The sequence below is a fragment of the Petaurus breviceps genome, unplaced genomic scaffold (genome assembly GCF_028583685.1).
Source record: "Petaurus breviceps papuanus isolate PSGF00001 unplaced genomic scaffold, PetGlider_PUasm1.0 90444, whole genome shotgun sequence".
In the NCBI taxonomy this organism is placed as follows: domain Eukaryota; kingdom Metazoa; phylum Chordata; class Mammalia; order Diprotodontia; family Petauridae; genus Petaurus; species Petaurus breviceps.
Genome location: NW_027187256.1, coordinates 1,095,438 through 1,119,266, shown reverse-complemented (window position 1 = coordinate 1,119,266; position 23,829 = coordinate 1,095,438). Strand labels below are relative to the sequence as shown.

Genomic DNA, 23,829 nt, shown 5'->3' with positions numbered 1-23,829 from the left:
AAAACTGCCAGTTCAATCCTTTCAGTCATGATTTTTCCCCACTGAAGCATTCTAGTCTTCTTCTGGTCTTCCTGAAAACAAAGGCTAAGCTCAGGTTTTGACACATAGCAGCCATTCAAAATATATGAGCTGGTTTCAGTTGAATTGAACTAAAGTGAATGAGGGGTAAGGTCTGAACCTATGATTTCACTGATGTAGAAAATTCTTTCTCCCAATGCATCCAGTGTTAGAGAGCTACCTAGAGAGTTGAGAATTTCAATGAGTTGGCACACAGTGTGTTAGAGATTGGGACTTGACCTTGATGAGACAAGGTCTTCCCTAGCTCTCAGTAACTCCACAATGGCACGCTAAATGGATAGTGCAGACGAAATGCAGTGCAGATATAATTAACTGTTTGTTTGCATGTCTAAGTATGCACATATGTAAACTTATATCCTTGTGAATACATTTGGATGAACCATGAGGGACACACATATTCTCATGTATGTGGAAGCTTGTGCATAAATGTAAGCATCATTGTACATATGCTCATGCATGTATAAATACACATACCTGTGTGGGCATGCTGGAGCAAGGTTGGGGGAAGAGAGAAAATGTTAGTCCAGGGCATTGATTTAAAACTCACTCTCCTCTAAGCAAGAAGCAACATGGAAATCATACCTTACTTGAAGTCAGAGGAGCTAAGCTTAAGTCCTGGCTGTATGGCTTTGGCTAAGTCACTTAATATCAGATTCTTGGCTTTCTATAAATGAAAGGATTGCACTAGATAATTTTTCACTCCCCTTCCATCTTTGTATCTGTCATCCTATTACCAAACACTTGTTCTTGGGCCACTGCCACAGTCAGTCAGTCCATGGAGAAAATTCTGGACCAAGGAGGGAAACAAAAGCTTCTAGAGCCAATAAGTCACACGTAGCCATCACACTTTATTTCCATTGTGGCCAATGGTCAGTTGTTCCATAGGGAAAGGATCTAGCTGTTTTGTCATGTCCCAGGATAGGCAAACCCAGGGAACGGGGCAGGGAGACATGCGAAGGGGAACAAGACAACTAAGATGCCTGGGACCGCTTGAGCCTACGGACAGCAGCACTGGTGTCCCCTTCCGTGGCAATCAGAGCCTGAAGGTTGGCATTATGGTTCCGGAAGCCCATGGCTCTCAGACGCTCCATCTGTGGGCGGAAGCGGACTTCCGGAGGTTGCATCTGCTGGGAGTAGCCTCCAGCGAGAGCCTGGAGACGCTGCAGGATGGCAAGGGGCTGGTAGCGTGTATCAGTCTTGCCTTTACCTGGGAGGCCAGAAGCCTCCTTGCCCTGAGCCCCCAATGCCCCTGTCTCAGGGAATGCATTCCTCCCCAAGCCCCACAGGTATGGGGTGAGCCATGGTAGCAAGGCTGGGGCTTCTGTGGACAGCATCTGCAGGCCTTGCTCAATTTGCAGCAGTGCCTGAGATGCTTTGGGGTTGGCCAGGGCCAATAGCAGGTCTGACAGTTGCATCTGCTGCAGAATGGTGGGCAGCTGTTGGCGCATCTGCTCATAGAGCTGAGGTGAGCCCATGAACAGCATCATCTGTGCTGCCAGATGGGGGTTCTGTAGCAGCAGCTGCAGCATGTTTCCTGTAAATCGAGTCCCAGAGTTCATCTCTTCTTGCTGCTGGGGGTCATCTACCATATTCTGGAAAGGCTTGTCTGGTTTGCTCTGCTCAGGAGGCTCTGAGCTGGTCAGAGGAGGGATGCCTTGAATGCCACAGGAATGTGCCCAACCTAGACCCCTGGATGTGGCAGCTGGGGCACTGGCCATGGCGGCAGCAGCAGCAGCTGTGGCAGTGGCAGCAGCAGCAGTAGCAGTAGCTGCAGGAGCAGGAGTCAGAGAGAGGCTGCTGGAGGGAGGGCCCTGGAAGGGATTGTGTGTAACATGGGGCATGGGTGTTGAGTCCTGCATCTCTGGGCATTTACTTTTGGAGGTGCCTCCAAGGGATGAAGCCCCATTCATGAGCTCAGAGAAAAGATTCCCCCGCAAAGGATCCTGGATACCACCAAACAACGAATCAGAGAGGTCTGTATAGTTCCGCCCCAGGGCATTGTCCCCGCCAGGGTTTGTCTCATTACCCCAGAACCCTTCTGGGGTCCTTGGCATATCTGGTCTCTGTATCATCTCCTGCATCATGGCTGGGTTCCTGGCCAGGTCAAGGGTATGGCGCAGAATCTCTGAGTTGTCAAGGATGTGGCCTACCTCAGGATTCTGCTTCATCAGCTGCTGCACCTCAGGGTGGTCCATGATCAACTGCCTCATTAACTCAGTGTTGGAGAGGAGCTGCTGGATGACTGGACTCTGAAGCATCTGGGCCATCCTCTCTGGAGTGTGCGTAGTGTGTGGCTGTGGAGCCTGACACGGGGCTTTGGGCTTCTCAGTCCCAACAGGTGGCACAGTGGGCAGCGTGTTCCGGTTGGGGCAGCTGGGCTGTCGCCCCACACTGCCCATTACCTTTCCTATTCCCTCTTGAGGGCAAGACTCCAGGGCAGGTGACCCATGGGGCCCATAGGCCTGGGATGGGGGAACAGTCTTGGACTTGATGACCAGATGGACTGTGTAGCCATCCAAGATACCCCTCTGGTACAGAGTGTCCTGATCTTTCAGGATGCGGCCCACAAAGACCAGCACTAGCTGGTCAACATTGCACTTGAACTGGGCCGAGATGGCCTCTTTGAATTGACTCACGGTAGTATCATCAGACACCACAAATTCCTCCTGGGCTTTAGGCGTCTTCACCAACACCCTGATGATGCTTGGGGAGACATCTTTGCCTAAGGGCTGGCATGAAGTCTGCCCATTCTGGGCCATCTGCATAGCCACTGGAGCTTTGGAGTCAGAGTTGGTGTAGGGCATGGGGGCTAGTGGACAGGCAGGCAGGGGTGAAAGGGGTAGGGGTGGGTGAGTGTGGCAACTGACCCTGTCTCAGATGACTACTACTCAGGCTGCTAGTTCGGGGGATTGCTGGGTCCCCTGAGTATTAGGGACGGGGTGTGGGCTGGGTGTTGATGGGATGTTCCGCCACCCACCCCAGCTCTCCAGATGTGGCCTGGTCTGGCTACTGGCTCATACTTGGTGCAAAGTGAGTCTGGGTATTTTGCCCCCCCTGTCCCTCCCCTGCCCTCACAGGGTAGTCTCCCTATCCCAGGGGCATTATGAAATCATCCTTGACCTCATAGTTCCAGCAGGGGAGGGGCAGGATGAAGGGATACATCTAGGAAGAAAGCAAAGAGGGGAGAACATTGGCCTCTCTAAATCATTGTCATCAGAAACTATATAAAGTAAGGCAACAATCAGATAACTCAAAAGAAAAACCCTCCTTTTGGTATAAATAAGATCATTCAGTCTGTCTCTGTTGAATTTCTACCCATCCTTAAAAGCCAAAATCAAATGCCAGCTCCTCTATGAACCCTACCCTAATCCTTTGATTTGGTAATGTTCCTCCTCATCCATCCTCACCCCTCCTCACACCTGACATACAATACTTTATAACCCTAATGCATTCCTTGCATATTTTCTTATAGCTACTTTAATTGTGCCTTTTACCTTCTTGTGGCCCTCTAATTTCCTTCAATACAAAGACCATATCTTATTGAAACTCTGCATTTCCCCAGGGGTTTATCAGTGCTTTGGATAAATAAACATATATTGCATTGCATTGCTTTAAGGTATTGTATTGCATTACATTGCTTCATAGTATTTTCTTATATTGCATTGCTTTAGAATAATAATTCGTATTGCATAGCTTTATAGTACTGAATTGCTTTGCTTTCAGTATTATATTATATTGTTTTACAGGAATATATTGAATTGTATTTTATTGCAGTATTTTATCATATGGCATTGCCTTCTTTTACAATACTGTCTGAGTTTGCATTATTTTAGAGTAATACATGGTATTGTATTACATAGCTTCATAGAATTACATTATATGGTGTTGCATAGCTTTACAGTATTGTTTTGCATAGCTCTAAAAGGAATGTATTGTATTGCATTGCTTTTCAGCATGATATTATATTGTGTAGCTTTACACCATTTTATTGTTGCCTAGCTTTTTGGTATTATATTTTATTGCATATCTATACAGCATTGTATTATATTGTGTAGCTTTTCAGCATTGTATTGTATTTTGAAGTTTTATAGCATTGTATTGCATTACATAGCCTTATGATATTGTATTTTATTGCATAGCTTTATAGTATTGTATTGTATAGCTTTAAAGTGATATATTGTATTGTTTTGCTGTATTGTATTGTGTTGTTTTACCATATTGTATTGCATTGTGTAGCATTACAGTATTGCATTGTATTACATTGCTTTGCAGCATTATATTGTGTAGTTTTACAATTACTGCTTTGTGTTGCATTGCTTTACAATATTGTATTGTGTATAGTAATTTATTGTATTTATTTGTATTTTGTAGTTTTGCAGTATTATATAATGTATTTTAATTTATCGTATTTCATTGTATTTTGCAGTTTTGCAATCTTGCATTGTGTAGCCTTACAGTATTGCATTGTATTACATTGCTTTACAGCATTATATTGCATAGTTTTACGGTATTGCTTTGTATTGCATTACTTTACAGTATTGTATTGCGTATTTTAATTTATTGCATTTCATTGTATTTTATACTATTGAAGTATGGTATAGTGTGTCTTTACAGTGTTGCATTTTATTGCATTGCTTTAGGGTATTGTATTGTGTAGCTTTACAGTATTGTATTGCATTGTGTTGTATTGTTCCTATCCTATTATATCTCTGCCCCTCCAAGCCGGGAAGTATGTTCTACCCCCCAAACTAAGGAAACTGCTCTCTTAAAGACATTTCTGCATCACAGGACCATAAGATAATAGATTTAGGGCTGGGAAGGTGAAGGGAATAGAAAGGAATAGGCATCCTGTAGTGTTAACTACTTGTCCCATGCTACACTAAGCACTTTACAGATATTACCTCATTTGATTGTCACAATGACCCTGTGAAGGAGGTTCTTATATTATCCCCGTTTAACAGTTGAGGAAACTGAGGCAAACAGAGGTCACCTCCACCCAGTGTCACACAGCTAGTGAGTGTCTGAGATGGAATTTTTGCCCATCTTGGAGTCTTCCTGATTCCAAGTAAAGTTAGTTCCTAGACATTCAACTCTGTGTTTATATTACTGAAAAAAACAAACGAACAAATAAAAAATTAAGCTCTCTACTTAGCCGGGAGATAGTGTAACTTCAAATCATATGTAAAAAAGAGATTGTGTAATTTCAAATCATATGTAAAAAAGTTGATCACTCTAATTTGCCTTAACAAAGGTACTACTAGGTGTCCCTATAACATAAACTCGTGTTTTCACAATACTGTAATTAACCTAATGGACAGCACACGGTGTTGGAGCTAGTTAAAGAGCTGATTTGTCAGGATCAATTACTGCTGACCAATCAAAGAAAAAGGCTAGCATGGTATTCTGATGTTTATCAGTGTGATGTGGCCCCTAGAAAACCAAAGAGAGATTTCTTTACATTGAAAAGATGCATGTAGGAAACTAAGAAGGTCATTCCTCCTCTAGTGAGATCAAGGACTGAATAGAAACCACCAGAAAATCATTTTAATCATTATGAGAAGACCTTGAAGTGCTAAAGACCATGAGTAAAGGCTTGCACAAAAAGTTTAGGATGAATTAAAAGTTTAATTTCTGTCAAAGTCTAGAGCTAAAACCAGGATTAAATTAAGTAGTAGTTGGTAACAATTGCAGATCAATGAAAAAAAGTTTTTGTGTAGCATTACAGTATTGCAAAAAAAAATCAGTTTTCTTTGAATCTTGCTGTCTTTTTATTTCAAATATAATTAATTATTTAACACATGCTTATAGGTTTTAATAAAATGTTTCTTTTTGGGGGGAAGAAGTGTAAGTGGAAAAACATGCTACATTTTCTCTCTGTTCAGACCAGGAGACTATTAGCACAAATGCTACTTTCCAACAGGTGATCCCTTTTCGAGAAGAGATATGAATCCCTATGAGGGAGTGTCTATGAAGAACTTAACTATCTTTAAAAATGCAAGCCATTCACTTAGAAACCCTTAGACAAGGAAGATTTGACATCCTCCCTCCCCATTCTAACAAGGTCAAAATGTATGTTCCTGTATCTATAGGAGGCATTTTTAGTATCCTCTGGGTATGAGGAGCAATTATTTTGAGATTCATACAATAGCACAATGGGATTTTTCCAGTGAAATGTTCCCCTGGAATTACTCTTGGAGATTTGGTTTCCTCTTTTGTAAAGTGGAGATGAAGACCCAGGTTACCGCCTCCCACACAATTAGTGCTAAAGGGCTACTGTAAGAAAGCATACATAGTGTGTCTGTGTTGTATAGTCATTATAGAACAGTGGGCTATGATTATTACCCTGACCACCAGAAGTGGCTCTTTGCACATGGCCTACGTTAACACTCAGTCACAGCAGCCTAGATCCTAGAATTCTGAATCTAAGAAGTACAGACTCTAGATTCATAGTTCATAGAATTACAGCCCATAGAATTACAGATTCACAGAACATCAGACTCAGAGGTGAGACAACCATATTGAGCACTGAAAAATAGCAGATCAAATTTTAATGAAATTTAAAGTTTACAGGGTACTTTCTTCTCAACTCTAGAAGATAGGTAGTCTAATATATATTATTTCCATTTGACAGATGATGAAACAGAGGCATTCACAAAGGAAGCAAAGCCTAAATGAAAGGGAGGCTTCCTGGCACCAGGTGCAGCATTCCTTATATTACAGGGCATGGACTAGTGCCAGAAAAGATAACTTGTCACTAATCTCCTTGACTAATTTCTGTGTCACTTGACTATTTGATTATGAAAAGGCTGATTTGATTTGATCAACGTTGTCCAATCACCAAGGGTTAGTAAGACATAAAAGCCAAGAGTGGGATGAAAAGACTGGCATATACAGGAGCTTCCCCCCATCCCCATCCTTAAGCCGTGGGGCCTAGGCCTTTGTGCCCTTTATACCCTTGGGCCCCACCTTTGCACCTATAAGCGATGGTGGTGTCCTAGGTCGCTGGAAGACAAGGTCATACGTGACAAGATAACCATTATTATAGACATAAAGTTTGTGATCCAAGGGGCTATAGTTGATGCTCTGCAATGTCTCAAGCATCTTGTCCAATAGGATGCTGAGGTGGTGTTCCTGCCCAGTGTTAGTGTCAAAGGCATAGAATATCTCCTCCTGGCGAGTGCTCAGGGAACGCAGGGCATAGAGGACCCCACAAGCCATGAAGGTTCCCGATACCACTGGCTTGTACTGTCCAGTCCGCCAGGTCCTCTCCACAGCCAAGGTACTGGCATTGAGTAGGCTTACCACCAGGTTACCCTTGTTCTCTTCCGTGGAATATACTACCCATAGCCCCTTCTCATCCCCAGCAAAGTCCAAGTCCTTCCAGGGCACCCCAGCATATGAGAAACGATTGTTGTGGGTAGCTCCAGGCAGGGCTTGGCGAAGAACCAGAGTGTTGGTGGCCAGGTCCACCTTGGCCATGTCCCCAGTGCCATAGTAGTTGAAATACATGAAGTTCTTGTAGACGGTGTTGCCACTCCCATCTCCATAGCCCATCTTCCTTTCAATATAGTCCTTTGACAGCACTAGATCATCATAGGAGTTGTGTAGCCGGTAGTAGTCAAAATACCTTGGGAAAGGTACAAAGTAGAAAAAAAAAATCACTATTACTGGGTACAAGTAGTGCATGTCTAGGCCCAGTTGGACTTCCTCTCCCTTCTCAGGCCCATTAATTCCTTTCCATCCTTCAAGACCCAGATAGAGGCCCACCACCTCCAAGAAGTCTTTTCTCATTGACTACTCTCACACACATAGCTCTCTCTTTCCCTGAACACCTTCCTAGAAAGCTTGAAATGTACACAACACAACTTACTCCAGGATGGTGAGATTTAGAATAAGAAAGAACCATAGAGGTCATTTAATCTAGCATTCCCATTTTATAGATGAGAATATGATGGCTCAGCATGGGGAACTGACTTCATGTGGTTGTAAGATTTGGATCTGGAAGGGATCTTACAGACCATTAAGTATGACCTTCTCATTTTATATATGAAGAAACTCTAGTAGAGATGAATTGTCTTGTACACAACTACTCACAGAGCTAGTAAAGGTTTGAGACAGTATTAAAATTCAGGTCTGCCTGATTCCAGGTCCAAAAATCAATCCACTGGACCCCTTAGTTGTGTTTTTGCCTTACGACTCACAGCCCTTAGCCATAGGTTTATGTACATGTTATAAAGAAGATGGATGATATATTGGAAAGAACTTTGTATTTGTAGCAGGTATGGACTTAATCCTAGCTGTATGACTTTGGGCACGGCTTTTTTCTTAAAATCTCAAGCTCCTAATCTGTAAAATGGAGCAAACAACACTTGAAACTCCTAACAGGATTATAGTGATGGAGCTTTTTAATAAACTTTTAAGTACTCTAGAAGGGAGTAATTTTTTTTAATCTATTACAGGGGATGAGGTGGGGAGAGTGTTGGAGACAGGTTGCAAAGATTAAGCTTTTTGGTCTGGGAAAGTAACCTAACTTTTGTCTTAGTTTAATCATCTTTAAATTGGGGATAATAGCACTACCTCCCAGATTTGTGAGAATAAAATGAGATAATATTTGGAAAGCACTTTATAAGCCTTAAAGTGCAACAGAATGCTAATTCTTAAATCATTGTTGATATTATTGGTATTATGACAACTTACAATAATAGTATATTAAAGCATAGAGAGAAAAGGAGTGATTTGGATAGCAGGAGGGAAACACTTTCACTGCCAAAATCATGCATGGCTCCTGGCTGTTCTAGAAGAACATGAAGACTACTTATTTCACAGGGTTATTGTACTGAAAGTACTAGTTAAGCTACAAACTGCAATGTCAATCTGAGCTACTATTAGCCCCAGATGGTGAGAACCAGTAGGCCTGGGACCTAGCTTTGGCCACATCGTCTCTTGGGAGCACAGAATGAGATACAGAGAGAGACACAGAGAGAGACAGAGACAGAGAGAGACAGAGAGACAGAGGCAGAGAGAGGCAGAGGAGAGACAGAGAGAGACAGAGACAGAGAGGCAGAGAGAGAGACAGAGGCAGAGACAGAGGGAGACACAGAGAGAGATCCAGAGAGACAGAGAGACAGAGAGAGAGAAATGAAGGAGAAAGAGGAGAAAGAGAGCCTAGGCAAGGGAAAGCCTGGGGTAGAGTGGTGGCGTGTTACAGCTTCTGGGTGGCTTACCTTCCATCAGAACGAAGAGGGGCCACCCAGTAGAGGGAGGAAGTAAGGTTCAGTCCAGTGTCACGACCCCAGGCACCAGCCTTGTAGCCAAAGCCACGCCAGTTGAGTTGAACCACAAGGGGACGACTGACACTGAGCAGGGTGCCATGAGCACAGGAGCCTGGGAAAACGGAGAGCATTATGTGGACCCACAAAGATGGCACAGACTGAGCAGAGGCCCTAGCTGAGCATGCCTGCCTCCACCAACGCCTTGGGGGTATCTGAGGAGTTGTGAGGATTGAGGCTGATTCCTAGGTCATGGGGGCAAAGGTGCCCTTTGTATAACCAACAGAGGCTCAAGAGTACTTGGAGAGGATGCCTCAGAGTGTGTTTTTATTTGTAGCCATCAATATCCTTCCTCACATATATAGATTAAGATTTACAGAATTACTTTTCCTGTAACAACCCTGAAAGGTAGGTAGAACAAAAGGCAGTGGGGCAAGATGGAAAGTATACAGATGAAAAGTCAGGAGAGCTTTGGCTTAGAATCCCAGCTCTGACCCTTAGAAGCTGCATGACTGGCCAATCATTTAACCACTGAGACTCAGTTTCTTTGCCTACAAAATGGGGATTATGAATATTATCTGAACTGCATAACTCACAGGGCTTTTCTAAAGGAAGCACTTTGTTAAACATGAATTAGTGAAGAAAGGAGTAGCTACTACTACTCTTGCAGCCTTTTTGTGTATGAATACCTGTGCTGGTACTAGTTTGAATGTGTTTTTGTGTCCCTGTGCGTATTGGTATCAGATAACATGTGACTCCAACACTAGCACAGTGGCTGGCATACAGTAGGCACTTAATACATGCTAATTGACAATGCCAGTTGACTTACTAAGTCAGTGTGCGTCCATATATTTTATATATTTTCTAAACCACCTACCTGGCAGCTTTGTGCGGCAGTGGATAGAGAATTGGGGCTTGAGCAGGAAGGCCCATGTTAAAATCGAGCCTCAGATAATTATTAGCTGTGTGACCCTGGTAAAGTCAATTATAAATTTTCTTCAACCATAAATTTAATTTCTTCAACCATGAAAAGGGGATACAACAATAATGTCACACACTTAACAGGGTTGTTGTGAAGACCAAATGTGATAATATTTGTAAATTGCTTAGCACAGTTCCTAATAAATAGTAGATGACTAATAAATGCTTGTTTCTGTCCCCTGGTTCCCTATAAAATAATTTTTTTTAATTTTTTTGGAAAACATACAGAGATATATGGCAATGTATGTGTGTTTTGGGCTGACAATGACTATGAATGTGTAAATATGTACTGTTACTTTAGAGAGGTGACCTTGGAATCAGAGTAACGTGGGCTCAAATCCCATCTTTGACCCATACTTGTACTATTCACAACCTCTCAGCACTCCAAGGTTTCTCTCTAAGTTGTAGAGAAATTGGAGAACTCTATTAGTCATTTCTTAGGAGTTCAACAAACTCCTCCTTTTCCTTTTCTTCCTCTTCCTCTTCTTTCTCTTTCTTCTCTTCCTCTTCCTCCTGTCCCTTTATCTCTCTCTCTCCTTCCTCTCTCCCTCTCTCTCTATTCTTTTCTCTCTTTGTCCCTCTCTGTGTCTCAATAAAATCATAGGTCTAGTAACAAGTGAATACATGAATGAGTGAATAAATGAATGAACAGAATTATAAACAAATGAGATCCTATTCTCTTCCCCTTAGTAGCACATCATGTACAACTAATAAATATATAATCTAAATCTTCAGCTTGTGTTTCACTCAAGGGCATTATTTTGGGAGGATGGGTGGTAGGAGCAGAGAGTAAGATCCTGAACTTCAGGGGACTCACCAGGAGGAAGATTCTGGACCCGGTGGGCAGGGCTCCAATACCTCTCACAGTCATTCAGCTGGCTTTCCAAGGTACTCATCTCCTGGAGAGTGGTGTGTAAGTTGTCTTGCTGCGAGTTGGCCAGATGCTGTAGGATGATGCTAGCATTTTTTACCTGGCCAGGAGAGGAAGAAAGTTAGGGCCAAGAAACCTTCCCTGGTCATTCTAGTCCTCTATCCAGGCAAAGAAGAGTATGGTGTATTTGGGAAAAGTCCTGGGACTGGGATAAGATGTGCCAGGTTTGAAGCTCTGTGCCTCAGTTTCCTTATGCATAAAATTAGGGGGCAAGACTAGATAACCTCTAAGCTCTAGAGTTCTATGAGACTATGAATGTGACCATGTTGAGATCACCTGTACAGAAAATCTTCTTGATGTATAGAGAGAAACTAAATTGGCCCAGAGAGACCCAATTACTTACTCAAGGTCACAAGATACATGAATGGCAGTCAGGTCTCTTCCAAGTAAGACCAATTCTCTTTGCCCTTTACTAAAATTATTGCTCTCAGACTTCTTCCTTCCTGATATAACACTTAACAATTGGTTCTGTATTATTCACTACCTTTGTGTCAGAACTCTCCAATTAGACTGTGAGATAATTAGGTAGGGAGAAGAGACTGTAGTCTTATCTCTGCCATAGGCTGACTTACAATAATGACTTTCCTGAACTTTATGAGATGGGGAGAGGTAGTTGTGGGCTTAGTGGAGAAAAAGTCAACACCCTGATTACCTCAGGCTAGGTTGAGCACAATTTTCCTGTTCCCTACCATTGCAGCTTTAAGAGAGGGTGTAGACAGTCTACCTGCCACCTAATCTACCTCCTGAGACCTTATGAGGCCAAATTGTCTCAGTCTTTCTCATTCATTTACTGTTTCTTGATTCTGCTGTGGATAACTGACCAACTTCTCCTAGAGAAATGGATTTCTGTCTGGTTAGATAGTTTCATCTTCCTGGGACTCTCTATTTCTATAAGACATTCCAGATAGCCTTCTTCTTATTCCTACATCTATAGGAGAATATGGTGACAGGAGGTCAAGTTATGTGTGCATAAGGGTGATATAATATGGAAGGGGAAAACAAAATGGAGGGTGTGATATAGAGACTAGATAAGATAATATGGGAGCAGGATATTATGGCATATGATATTTAGAGGAGTATCATGGAGTTTATGATACTAGGAAATGTAATACAAGGTAATTAACATTATGATTTGGTCCCAGATGTGATATGGTGGGGCTGAGGAGTCACAAGGCATCACAGAACCAGAGGATTGCCAGATGGAAGGAGCTTCAGAAATCATAGAGCCCAAACCCTTCCAGAAACTGAGATGTGAAGAAATGAAATTACATGACTGATGTTTTGCTGATACTAAGTGGTAGACCTACGATTGAAACCAGGTCTCTTGGTTCCAAATCCATTGGTCTTTCCACTATACCCAGATGGGTGTCATATGAAATTGGGTATTATAGTATATTATATAAGGATTCAGAGGGTGTGTCAGGAGAGGTGTGTATATGTGATACAGGGGTTGTGTCACATGGGGATATGGTATAGAGAGTTATATCAGTGTGTACAGTATGGGAGTCGTGAAATGGGGGGAGAAGAAAGTGATATGGGAAGTGGGTGTCTAGTAATGCCCCTAGGAGAGGCAACAGAAGCTGAATAGGGTGCTGAGGACAGGACGTGCCTTACCTGTCCCCAGACCTTTTGGAGGATCTGATCAGTGCTGCTGCCTTTGCCTCCCATCACCCTACCCTGGGCCTTGAGCTGGGTGAGCAGTCTCTCAGCTGCTAGCAGCTCCCACTGAAGGGCTTCCCAGTGATCAGCGGAGGAGTAGGATGTGTGGCCAGACCCAGACTCTGATGCAGAGCCCTGTTGGCTCCACCCCAGGGGCTGACTGTGTTCTAGCATTGCCTTCTTCTGAGGCCTGATGGTCCGAATATGCTCATCCACCTGGCAATAAGGAAAGGAGAGAGGAGGCAAGAAGAACAGAGAAAGAAATGGAGAAAAATATGGGATCAAGAAGAGGAATGTAGGTGGACAGCTAGGGGGCACAGTGAATAGAGCACTGGCCCTGGAGTCAGAAGGGACTGAGTTCAATTTGGCCTTGGACACTTGACACACTTACTAGCTGTGTGACCTTGGGCAAATCACTTAACCTCAATTCCCTTGCCTTCTCCCCTCAAAAAAAAAAGGAACATAGGTTAGCACTATCTTCTCTTTTCCTGGCACCATAGGCTGTTCCCCTACTTCCTTTTAATTAACATCATTGGCAAAAATTGATTGGTTTTGCTGAATATTTTTTTCTCTTCTTCCTCTTATTTTTTAAAACTTTGTTATAAGTGACTCTCTGGGAAGGGAGAAGTAATACAAAGAAAAGTTCAGATGATAAAAAAACAAAATATAGCAATAAAATTTATTTTTAGAATCATCATCCATCTAAGATCAATCCATTCTGTCCTTTCTGTCCCAAGCACCTTCATTGTCTTCCTTCCTGTCACCAACAGAATAAGGTGCAAACAGCCTAGTGTTGAAACTATTTTCCTAATCTCATATCCTACTGATACAAAAGCCACACTGATTAACCCATTGGTATTCCTGCACATGATATTTCATTTTAGTTTGTGAATGATTTCTAAGATCTGTCTTAGTTCATCCAATGATCATCTGTCTTCCTAACAAGATACAGCTTCCCAACAGTCAATCCCTGATTCCCCTATCAGCAATATTCTGAAATCTCTGGCCTTAAGGGTGTGTGACTGGAGAGGCCCTGGAAGCTATCTGCCCCAACCCCACTCTTTTCCCTTCACAGTCACAAGGTCTAAATTTGCCAGATTCAAACTTCTTTCCCCAAGGACCTTCTCTAAGAGTCCCAACTGAAATACAGATCTCCAACTTTTGTGGTCCAATGGTTTTTAACCTTAGATTAGTATGCCTGTAAGACTGGGATATCCCTGAAGGCAGGAATCTGTCTCCCCGCTCGGCCCCTCTAAGGACCAAATCCTATCTTCTCCGTCCTTTGTCCCTCCCCTCTTAGGGTCTGACTTTCAGTGCAGCTCAGTGCCATAGAAGATTGTAATTAGTTGTCCCCAATCCCTACTTTCGGAATTCCCTCTCTCCCCATAGCACACTTACCTTGGAAAACTCCAGCTCATACTTCTCCAGAAGCTCTTCTGAAGCATTCTGTAGCTTCTCTAGTTGCTGCAGGAAGATGGGCTTGTTTGCTAGATTGAACACACAGATGCAATTACCTTGTTCATCCAGGGAGCCTGCCACATTGTTCACCATCTGAAATTGCAAGGTCTCATATGATAAGTTTATTATATATTTTAATAAGGAATAGCATATTGTACATAATAGATCTGTGCAAATTTTTACTAAACTATGTTATGGAAATGCTTGTTTTATGCCATAAATTAAAAATAAAATTGAAAAGAAATGGCGAGGGCTTCATAGGATATGAAAGGATGTTATGAGGCTTAAGGAGGCATGATGATATGGCACAAGAAATGATGGAGTGGGATAGGGCATGACAGGGATTGGGAACACTGGGGCTAACCTTGGTTTCCAGGGTGTACTGAAGGATACACTGTGTTTCTCTTTCAGTCTGTTCTCTATCCATCTACCTACATATGGATGACCCAAGGTTGGGAGGTGGACTAAAGACTTGGCAATGGCAATGGAAGGAGTAATAGTTCTTTAGTCTAGTCCCTGCAGGAAGGACTTCCCTGACCCTACCTTGTATACTGGCTGATGCTGATCCGAACTGTAGACTGTGTCATTGTGAGTGTCTGTTATAGGCTTGACCTGCAAACAGAAGAAGCAAACTATCTGAAAATTGCGTAGTAGAGAGATGGATAGAATCTTCCACTTTTAAAAAGGAGATTCCAATTTTTTGTTCCTCTCTAATCAGAAGGATCAAGTACTCCCCTGCCCCTCAAAAATATACAAATACACATTCATTTCTATATTAGGATCATAGAATTTTGAGCTGAAAGGAGCCTTAGAGGTAAATCTAGACAAGGTAGTCTTAATCTTTCTTATGTTATGGATTTCTCTAGGAGTCTGGTGAATCTTATAGGCACCTTCTCAGAATAATGTTTTTAAGTGAAAAAAAAATACATAGGATTACAAAGGAAGTCACTTACATTGAAATGCAGTTATCAAAATATTACAAAAATTAACTTCGCTGACCTTGCTAAGATAATCCTTATCTAGACTAATACCTTAATTTTATACATAGGGAATCTAAGTTCTAGAGAGTCTGAATGTTTTGCTGAAGATCACACAGGTGGTAAGTTGCAGTCAGGACTTGAGTCTAGGTACCTTGATTCCAATTCATTTATTCAATCAATAAACACTCATTAACTGCTAATGACAGGAAGACCTGAGTTTGAACTCTTCTTATATGCTGTAGCTGTGTGACCTTGAAAAAGTCACAACCTCTGTCTCAGTTTCCTTATTTGTAAAATGAGAATAATAACACCGACCTCCTAGGGTGGTTTTGAGATTAAAATTAGTCAATGTATATAAACCATTTTGCAAAGCTTAAAGCTCTATATAAATGCTAGTTATTATTATTATTATTATTATTATTATTATTTCATGAGAAATGCACAGGCACTGGAGACACAAGGATTAGAATTCTTTTCTTTTACACCATAGCATACTGCTTCTTCCCCAAGATGACAGGGCAAAGATGAGCATATGGATCTTAATGATATTGAAAGATATAGATTATAATGACTGAGGAGGTGACAGGAAAGGGCTTTGAAGAAATGATAGATAGTTGATTTCAATGTACCCACCCATCTGAGTAGTGATAGGTGAGGAAACAAAAACTGCAAAGATAATAGGGAGGGGAGAGAGGAGAGAAAGAGCTGTTGGGATCTATATGGAAAGGATTTGGGGCTTTGCAAAGGCAACACCTGATGCAGAGGCCCAGGATTTAAGGATTGGAATATTGGGGCTGTTTTCTACCTGCATTTGAATGATAATCTTGGGAATATCACTCATGATCTTCCCTTCAGGACCAGTCTCCCTGATGGGATTCTTGGAGGACAACAAGGGACTATTCCCTTAGTGCAAAGCATCCAATCCTTACAAATTCCTTCTTGTCCTGTGGCCTTCTCTAATTCATCCTAGAGTCTAGTCTCTTTCTAACCTGTTTCCTTTCTGAGGAGGAGGTTACCAACCATAGGAACTCCCCATTAAGTGGATCAAGAATGATAGAACCTTGGAGCAGGAGTCAGGAGAGATCTGGTTTTGAAATCTGCCTCTGTCATTTACTCTCTCTATGTCATCTCTAAGGGTCTTCTAGTTCTGATATTCTATAGGCCTATGATTTGGGGCTTCTCTCCCTTCCCTATCCTACCCCATCCATTCTCCCTTTCTCCTTACCTGGGGATGGCTGGACAGCACCAGGGGCAAAAGTAGCCCTAGGAAGAGAGCTGAGGAGCAGTGCATCTGGTCTGTGGGTATGTGGGCCAAATGGCTGTGATGGACTAGGGACAACTGCAAATGCCTTTTATCTTGGTCCAGAGGAGGAGGAGGAAGGTAGACTAATCTTTGAGATCATGATAGTCCCTAGGGGAGAAAAGGGTGTGGGGTGAGTGACAGGTTCAGACTTTCTTCCCAGACACCTAGGGCCCAGGTGATGGAACCAGGGGGCCAAGGTGACAGAGGCCCCAGGAATTAAGGAACTTCCTTAACATGTCAGATCTTGTCTGTCAAAGCACACTAATCCCACCCTTAGCTCTGTCGGGTCCCTCTGGCCAAACAGATTAAAGTGAATCTGAGATACTTCTCTCCTGCCCTGCCCTACTGCGGGCAGATCTTTTCACAGGGGATTAGGATCAGAATGAGACCCCATAAAGCGGAACTGCAACACAATCTGTATCTCTGGGATAACAGTGTGTTCCCAGTCCACCACCTGAGGTGCGACAGACACCATAAGATATTTGGCGTGTGTGTATGCGGTATGTGTGTGTGTTGGGGGGGAGAGTCCCTGGGGGCATTGCTTCATGGTGTATGTTCCAACCGCCCTGGCCTTACCCAGGCCTTATTCAGATCCTGTACCCTTTTGGGGCATGCTATCTGACTTCTGCTCTCCCATTGACCACTCTTCTATATTCCCCACCTGGCCCTCAGCTCCCACTCTCAGGTTGATCAGTTCTCCCCAAGTCTAAACTAATTTCTCTGGTCATCACTTCGCAGGGCCTCTCTAAACTCACCAACCTTCCCAGAATTCCTTCCTAATTCTGGCAGTGCTGAACTCCTGGCATATCGTCTTACTGAGGCTCTGGTGCAGAAGTGGCCCCAGATAGGGTCCCTAAAAAGAATCATTTCATGTTCACCTAGAAGACACTGCCACTACCTTGGGACAGGCCCTCATCACCTCACACCTGGACTATTGCAGCCCCTTTCCCACTGGATTCCTTGCTTCGAGTCTCCACTCCTGTCTATTCTCCTCACTGCTGCCAAATTGATTTTCTTAAAATGCAAGTCTGACCATATCATTCCTCTAGGCAGTGGCTCCCTATGACTTCCAGGGTCAAATGTTTGACTTCTAAATGCTTTCATATACTGGTCTGTTCCTCCCTTTCCTGTTATCTTATACTTTCCTCCTCTTCTTATACTCAGTGATACATTGACACTAGCCTCCTTACTGTCCCTAGAATAAGATGCTTCCTCTCCCAGCTCAGAGCATTTTCACTGTCTCTCCCCCATCCCTGAAATTCTCTTCTTCCTTGTCTCCTGGTTTCTTTAGTATCCTTCAACACCCTGATAAAATCCCATCTTCTACAACAAGATTTTCTCTCAGTCCCTCTTAATGCTAATGCCTTCCCTCTATTGATTATTTCCAATTAATCTTTTATATATCTTGCTTGTACAGAGTTACTTGTGTACTGTTTCCACCAGAAAACAATGAGCTCTTTAAGAGCAGGGACTGATTTTGGCCTTTATTTATATCTCCAGAACTTAACTTAATAAGAAGCCCTTAATAAATGCTTTTTTTCATTCATTCCTGTCCCTTCCCCATCTACCCACCCAACAGTCTTTAGCATCCTCCCCTTGCAGTACCTAGGCCATTCAACAGTCAGTAAAGAAATATCCAAATGACTGATGTGTGATTTATAAGGCTCTTGATAGCCTTAGGATGCCATAGACATACCACCTTTGCCCACAATTACACTTGCCATGCATGTTAGGGACCGTTGATCAGCATTGGGACCTAGCTATCATTATCCAGGTACTTACTAATGAGAGGGACAGGAGGGTGGTGACGATCTATGGAAACTCCGAACCTGACTTTAGGATGGCCAAGAAAGGGGCTTTGTGTTCTCTGCTAAGGCGGGGGGCGGGGGGGGGAGGACACTGACATAAGGGAAACGTTTCCCTTTCCCACAGTCTCTTAACCTTTAGCGAGTAGTGACTCTCCTAGAAACTTAATCCTGCGGAGTTTATTTATAGGCCTATAAAACCTGAACTGAAAGTTTGGGTAGGCAGCAGCGTCATATGTAGGGTCCTAATGGCATGAAATCTTCCCCTCAAACCACTCCCCCCAAAACTTCTCAGAACCAGGTCTACTTCCTGAACCACAGTTTATTCTCTCTTAATCTACCTACCCTTGGGATCACTGGTCCTCCCACTTCAAGTCAACAAACATTTGTTTAGAAATTGCTTCACTTTTCCAGGTCCCTCCTCACTTGGAGCCCTGTGTAGTAGGACAGGGATTTTCAACTGATGATGTCTCAGAAGGAAAAGAGCTCTCAGAAGGCATTTAGTTAGTTCCACCCCACCCAGAAATGTGAATTCACTCTACACTATCCTGACAAGTGACCATAGAGGCTGCCTAGGCTTATGGAGACTACTAGTCCTGCTGCATCTTATTGCATTTGGGAGTAGCTTTCACCATTAGGAATGTCCTTCCTTCAATCTGCCTCCCCTGTGCCAACATCACTGTGTAAAGCATCCACATTTTCTGAGGGATTTTGCTGCTGATAACTACAGGAATTTTAAATAACAAAGAGTAAATCTTATAAAAACACCGTAAATATGCAAAGTCTAATAGCAATCCCAGACCTTGGACTCTCTTGCAGTATAAAAAGAGAGAGGCATCATCTCCCAGCTTCTCTCATCTTTCAGTGTATGGTTGTTCTAGGGAATCAGCCTTATCCATGTCCTTTGTCTCTTTTTCTACCCCAGGGTGATGCTTCTAGGCAGTTTCCTTCTTTCCTAACTCTCCACTCTCTTCTCTCTGGAAGATAGGCTTCTGGAAAGATGGCAGTGATTTCAGGCTCTAATGGTATATTATCTTCTCGAACACAGGACTCAAAACCCACTTATACATCATAAGAACCTTTAGACTGGGTTGTAGAGTGGATATCTGCATGTTCTATTCCAAGGAAACTCACCCAAGGTGGACTTGCAGAATAGCTAGCTGCTGTGGTAGATAGAGTGCTGGCCCTGAAATTGAGAAGGCCTAAGTTTGAATCCTGCCTCAAATACTTACCAATAATGTTGCCCTGGATAAGTCAAATAGCCTGTTTTCAGTTTCCTCATCAATAAAATGAGGGGGTTGAATTTGATGGCCCCTTGAACTTGATTCCCACCAGCTCCAAATGTATGATCCTATGAACTCCTGATAACAGCAATAGAGATTTAAGTCCATATTTCTGTCAGGTGTCTTTTCTGAAGCTTTGGGGACAACATTTTAGCAGCTAGAATAGCTCTTGCTTTTTAGAAGATGGGAAAATTGTCATTTGGTTGGAGGGGGAAGGGAATTTATTTATATAAGTGGCTACCTAATAATATGGCAGCTAAGTGGCAAAGTGGGTAGAATGTTATACCTAAAGTCAGGAAGACCTGAACTTAACTATGACGTGGATAGACTTGCATGAAATAATGAAGTGAGAGGACGTTGCATATAGTAACAGCAATGTTATTTTAAGTATAACTCTGAGCAAATAAGGAACTTTGATTATTATAAATACCCAAATTAACTATAAAGGACATGTGAAGGAAGATACTGCCTTTATCTAGAGAAATAATTGATGAGTAGAAGTATATGTAGAATGGTTTTACTATCTATATGTAATGTGCATATTTGTGTCTAATGGCTGCCATTTCAGGGAAGAGGGAGAAAAAAAAGGAAATTACATGATAACTTTATTATGCATTATGCAACAAATAGCAAGTTGTGCATAATAGATTTGCCATTTCAAGTGCAATCATCTTTTTATTATACTATGTTATAGAAATGCCTTTTTATTCCATAAGTTAAAAATAAAACAATTTAAAAAATTGTTTTAAAAAGAAGCAAAAAATATGGCCTCAGACACAAACTGTGGTCCTTGTCAAGTTAATTAACCTCTGTCTGCCTTAGTTTCCTCAGTTGTAAAATGGAAATAATAATAACACCTCTCTCCCAGTGTTGTTGTGATTCTCAAATGAGAAAATATTTATTGAAAACCTTTAGGAGCTGTATAAATGCTATTATTATTATTAATATGTGTAGAGCATTCAAAACCCTCTACTAATTCAGACTTCCTGATTGGCCAAAGGGCAGTTGAAGCTTATAGAATGAATAAATGAGTGAATGAGTTTGATACAGTACACTCAGGGGATAAATTTCTTTTTCCCCCTACTTAATAGTATTTTATTTTTTCCAATTACATGTAAAGACAGTTTTCAACATTCACTTTTATAAGATTTTGAATTCCAGATTTTTCTCCTTCCCTACCTCCCCTTCCTCCTTCCCAAGACAGCAATCTGATATAGGTTATACATGTGCAATGATATTAATCATATTTCCAGTTTAGTCATGTTGTGAAAGAAGAATCAGAACAAGAGGGGAAAACCCAAGCAGATAAATTGCGAAATCTGTTTGAGGTGTCCTGGGTCAATGATGCTATTTTCATTTCAGGAACACAAGAGAATGAATTACTACAGAGGAGGTAGGTTTCAGTTCAAGGATCAGCATAGTTTATAAACTGTAGAAAGGAGAAAGCCCTGATAAGGTATCTTGGATCAGTTCCAAATAAAAAAGCTGGTCACCCAAGGTACAGAATATAAGCACTTTGAGGGCAAAGATTGTCATATCTTTTAAAATTTGTGTGTCGTCAGCACTTAGTACAATCCTCTGCATGTATACACACACAATCACTTAGTAAGAATTTGTTGAGCCCCTGCTAGGATATAGGCACTGTGCTAAGCACTGGGGACACACACGCTAAAATGAATCCTACACCTTCCAGGATTTAACATTCCATGGTGGAAACAATATAAGTATATGCAAAACATATAGAATAGGGACAGCTATGTGGTGCAGTGAACAGAGCACCAGCCCTGGAGTCAGGAGGACCTGAGTTCAAATCCGGCTTTAGACACAACACAAAAAGCTAGCCATGTAACCTTGGGCAAGTCACTTAAATCCAATTGCCCAAACTTTCCCCTCCAAAAAAAAACAACATATAGAACATATATGTAAAGTAATTATTTGGGAGAGGGAGGACATGGCTTTGGTCTGAACTTTAAGGCAAACTAGGAATTCTAAGAGGTGGAAGTTATTATTAGTTAATAGTATTTTAGCAATATACTAATGTAGTAAAATCCTAATTTTAGTGAAATACTGAGGAAGACATTCTGGGCAAAGGGACCAGTGTGTAAAGGCAAGAGGTGGGAGAGGGATATTTTGTTTGAGGAATAACAAGATTGTTGTATTTGTCTTTCATTCTCACAGAGGACCATGACAAATGATGACACGACTTGCAGTTGACTTGGATTTGAATGAGGAAGAGCTGTGCAAGGTCACCAGCTTCACTTTCTCCTCCAGAGCCATGTGTCTAGGCTCTTTTTTTATCATAACTTTCAGGTTGTCTAATAATATTTAAATTATCTTTCCTGGATTTATTTTTCAGGTCAGTTGTTTTTCCAATATTTCACATTTTTTTTCATTTTTTGATTTTGTTTTATTGTTTCTTAATTTATCATAAAGTCATTAGCTTCCATTTGTTCAATTCTAATTTTAAGTAATTACTTTCTTTAATTAGCTTTTTTACCTCTTTTTTTATTTGATCAATTCCACTGTTTAAGGAAGTTGTTTTTCCCTTCAGTAAATTTTTGTGCCTCTTTTTCCATTTGGCCAGTTTTGCTTTTTTAGGCATTCTTCTCCTCATTGGCTTTTTTGTACCCTCTTTTATCTTTTTGGCCTAGTCTGTTATTTTCCCATTCAGGCCTTCCTCACTTAATGCCTATATTATTGTAAATAGCCTCCCAAATGGTCTTCCTTGCCTCCAGTCTTTATCACCATCTCAGTCTCCCCCTTCACCAATCCATGCTCCAGATAGCTGCTGAAATAATCTTCTTAAAGCCCAGATCTGACCATGTCATTATCTTGCTCAAAAAATCCAGTTGTTTTCTAGTTTCTCTAAGATAAATTACCAACCTCTAAGACTTTTATTAAGGGCCCTCACAATCTGACTGCTGCCGACCTTTCCAGTCTTATTTCATGAACATTAATCACTTTCATGTATCCCATGTTCTACCCCCAAAAAGCAATTAATTAACTATGACCTATTTCTCCAATTTGACATATTATCTTTTGCTTCTTTGTGTTCAAACAGGACATTTCCCATGCAGATTCTCTCTATATGTCCACTTGTGGCCTATAGAATCCTAGTTTTCTTATCCATAAAACAAGGGAGGACAGCCAAGGTCGCTTTTAGTTCAAGATTTATAATCATCTGACCTAGCTTCCAGCCTCCCCCACTGGCAGGAAAGCCTAATGATTGCAGTTACAAGTCCTTTCTCCCTCTTCTATTTTTCCTAGATCCCTTTGTCTGACTCACTCACACTCTGCTCTTTATCAGTCTCTGTCTCTGTCTTTCCCTCTTTCTATCTCTTTGTGTCTCTGTCTCTGTGTCTCTGTTTCTGTCTTTCTCTGTCTCTGTCTGTCTCTGTCTCTCTCTGATTTCATCTCTTCAGGGAGCTCCCAGTCTGAAAATTCCCTCTGCTAATGCAGAATAGGCTTTGCTCTATAATTTAATCTCTGAAATTATCTGGGTCACTGAGAAATAAAGAGACTTTTCTACTGTCAAAAAGCCAGGAAGTCAATGGAAGGGCTTGGAGTCATGCTGTCTTAACTCTGAGGCCAGTACTCTACTGGCTCTGACAATATTCCTTTTGCATAGGGGACACTTCATAAATGGTGGCCAAATTTACTTTAATTTTTTGAATTGAGACAAGGCCCAAATCCTATTTTTAGGGCTTAAAACACTATTATAGAGGTATTTCCTCAGTTATCCCATATTACATACATGGACACTATTATCAGGGCCCACAGCCTAATACAGAAGCACAGACCCTGCCTTTGGGGCCCCCATGTTGACACAGACACACAGATTCTCCCTTTAGAATTCCTGCTCTGACCCTAACACAAAGATCCTGACCTCACGGTGTGCCTCGTCTGATACTCTGAACTTTTGCTCCCCTGTTTGGTAGGAACCATCGTCTTAGGTTTCCAAAACAGATTTATGGACATAGGCAGGTAAGAAAAAGACACATAGACAAATGAAGAAAAACTGTAAGTCTAGGTATGAGACATTTATCTAGGTAGTGAGATACCTACGTAGTGGGATATTTATA

The 23,829-nt window shown here is 41.8% G+C and overlaps 1 protein-coding gene and 1 pseudogene across 1 annotated transcript; both read right to left on the bottom strand.

Moving 5' to 3' along the window:
- Nucleotides 1-1,049: 1,049 nt before the first annotated feature.
- Nucleotides 1,050-2,882, bottom strand: LOC138177611 (ubiquilin-1 pseudogene; annotated as a pseudogene).
- Nucleotides 2,883-6,550: 3,668 nt separating this feature from the next.
- LOC138177729 (olfactomedin-4-like) lies at nt 6,551-23,692 on the bottom strand. The gene is made up of 7 exons (XM_069108939.1): nt 23,639-23,692; nt 14,920-14,988; nt 14,317-14,469; nt 12,874-13,134; nt 11,146-11,299; nt 9,303-9,462; nt 6,551-7,705 (listed from the first exon to the last, which is right to left on the bottom strand). The coding sequence occupies exons 1-7, from the start codon at nt 23,690-23,692 to the stop codon at nt 7,009-7,011; spliced, it is 1,548 nt and encodes a 515-aa protein (XP_068965040.1). The 3' UTR covers nt 6,551-7,008.
- Nucleotides 23,693-23,829: the final 137 nt, after the last annotated feature.

Coding starts and splice junctions, on each gene's coding strand:
- LOC138177729 (XM_069108939.1), bottom strand. CDS start 23,692: ATGGTTCCTACCAAACAGGGGAGCAAAAGTTCAGAGTATCAGACGAGG. Junction 14,470..14,919: donor AGCATCAGCCAGTATACAAG/GTAGGGTCAGGG, acceptor TTGCAATTTCAG/ATGGTGAACAATGTGGCAGG. Junction 13,135..14,316: donor ATGAGCTGGAGTTTTCCAAG/GTAAGTGTGCTA, acceptor CCTTATTGCCAG/GTGGATGAGCATATTCGGAC.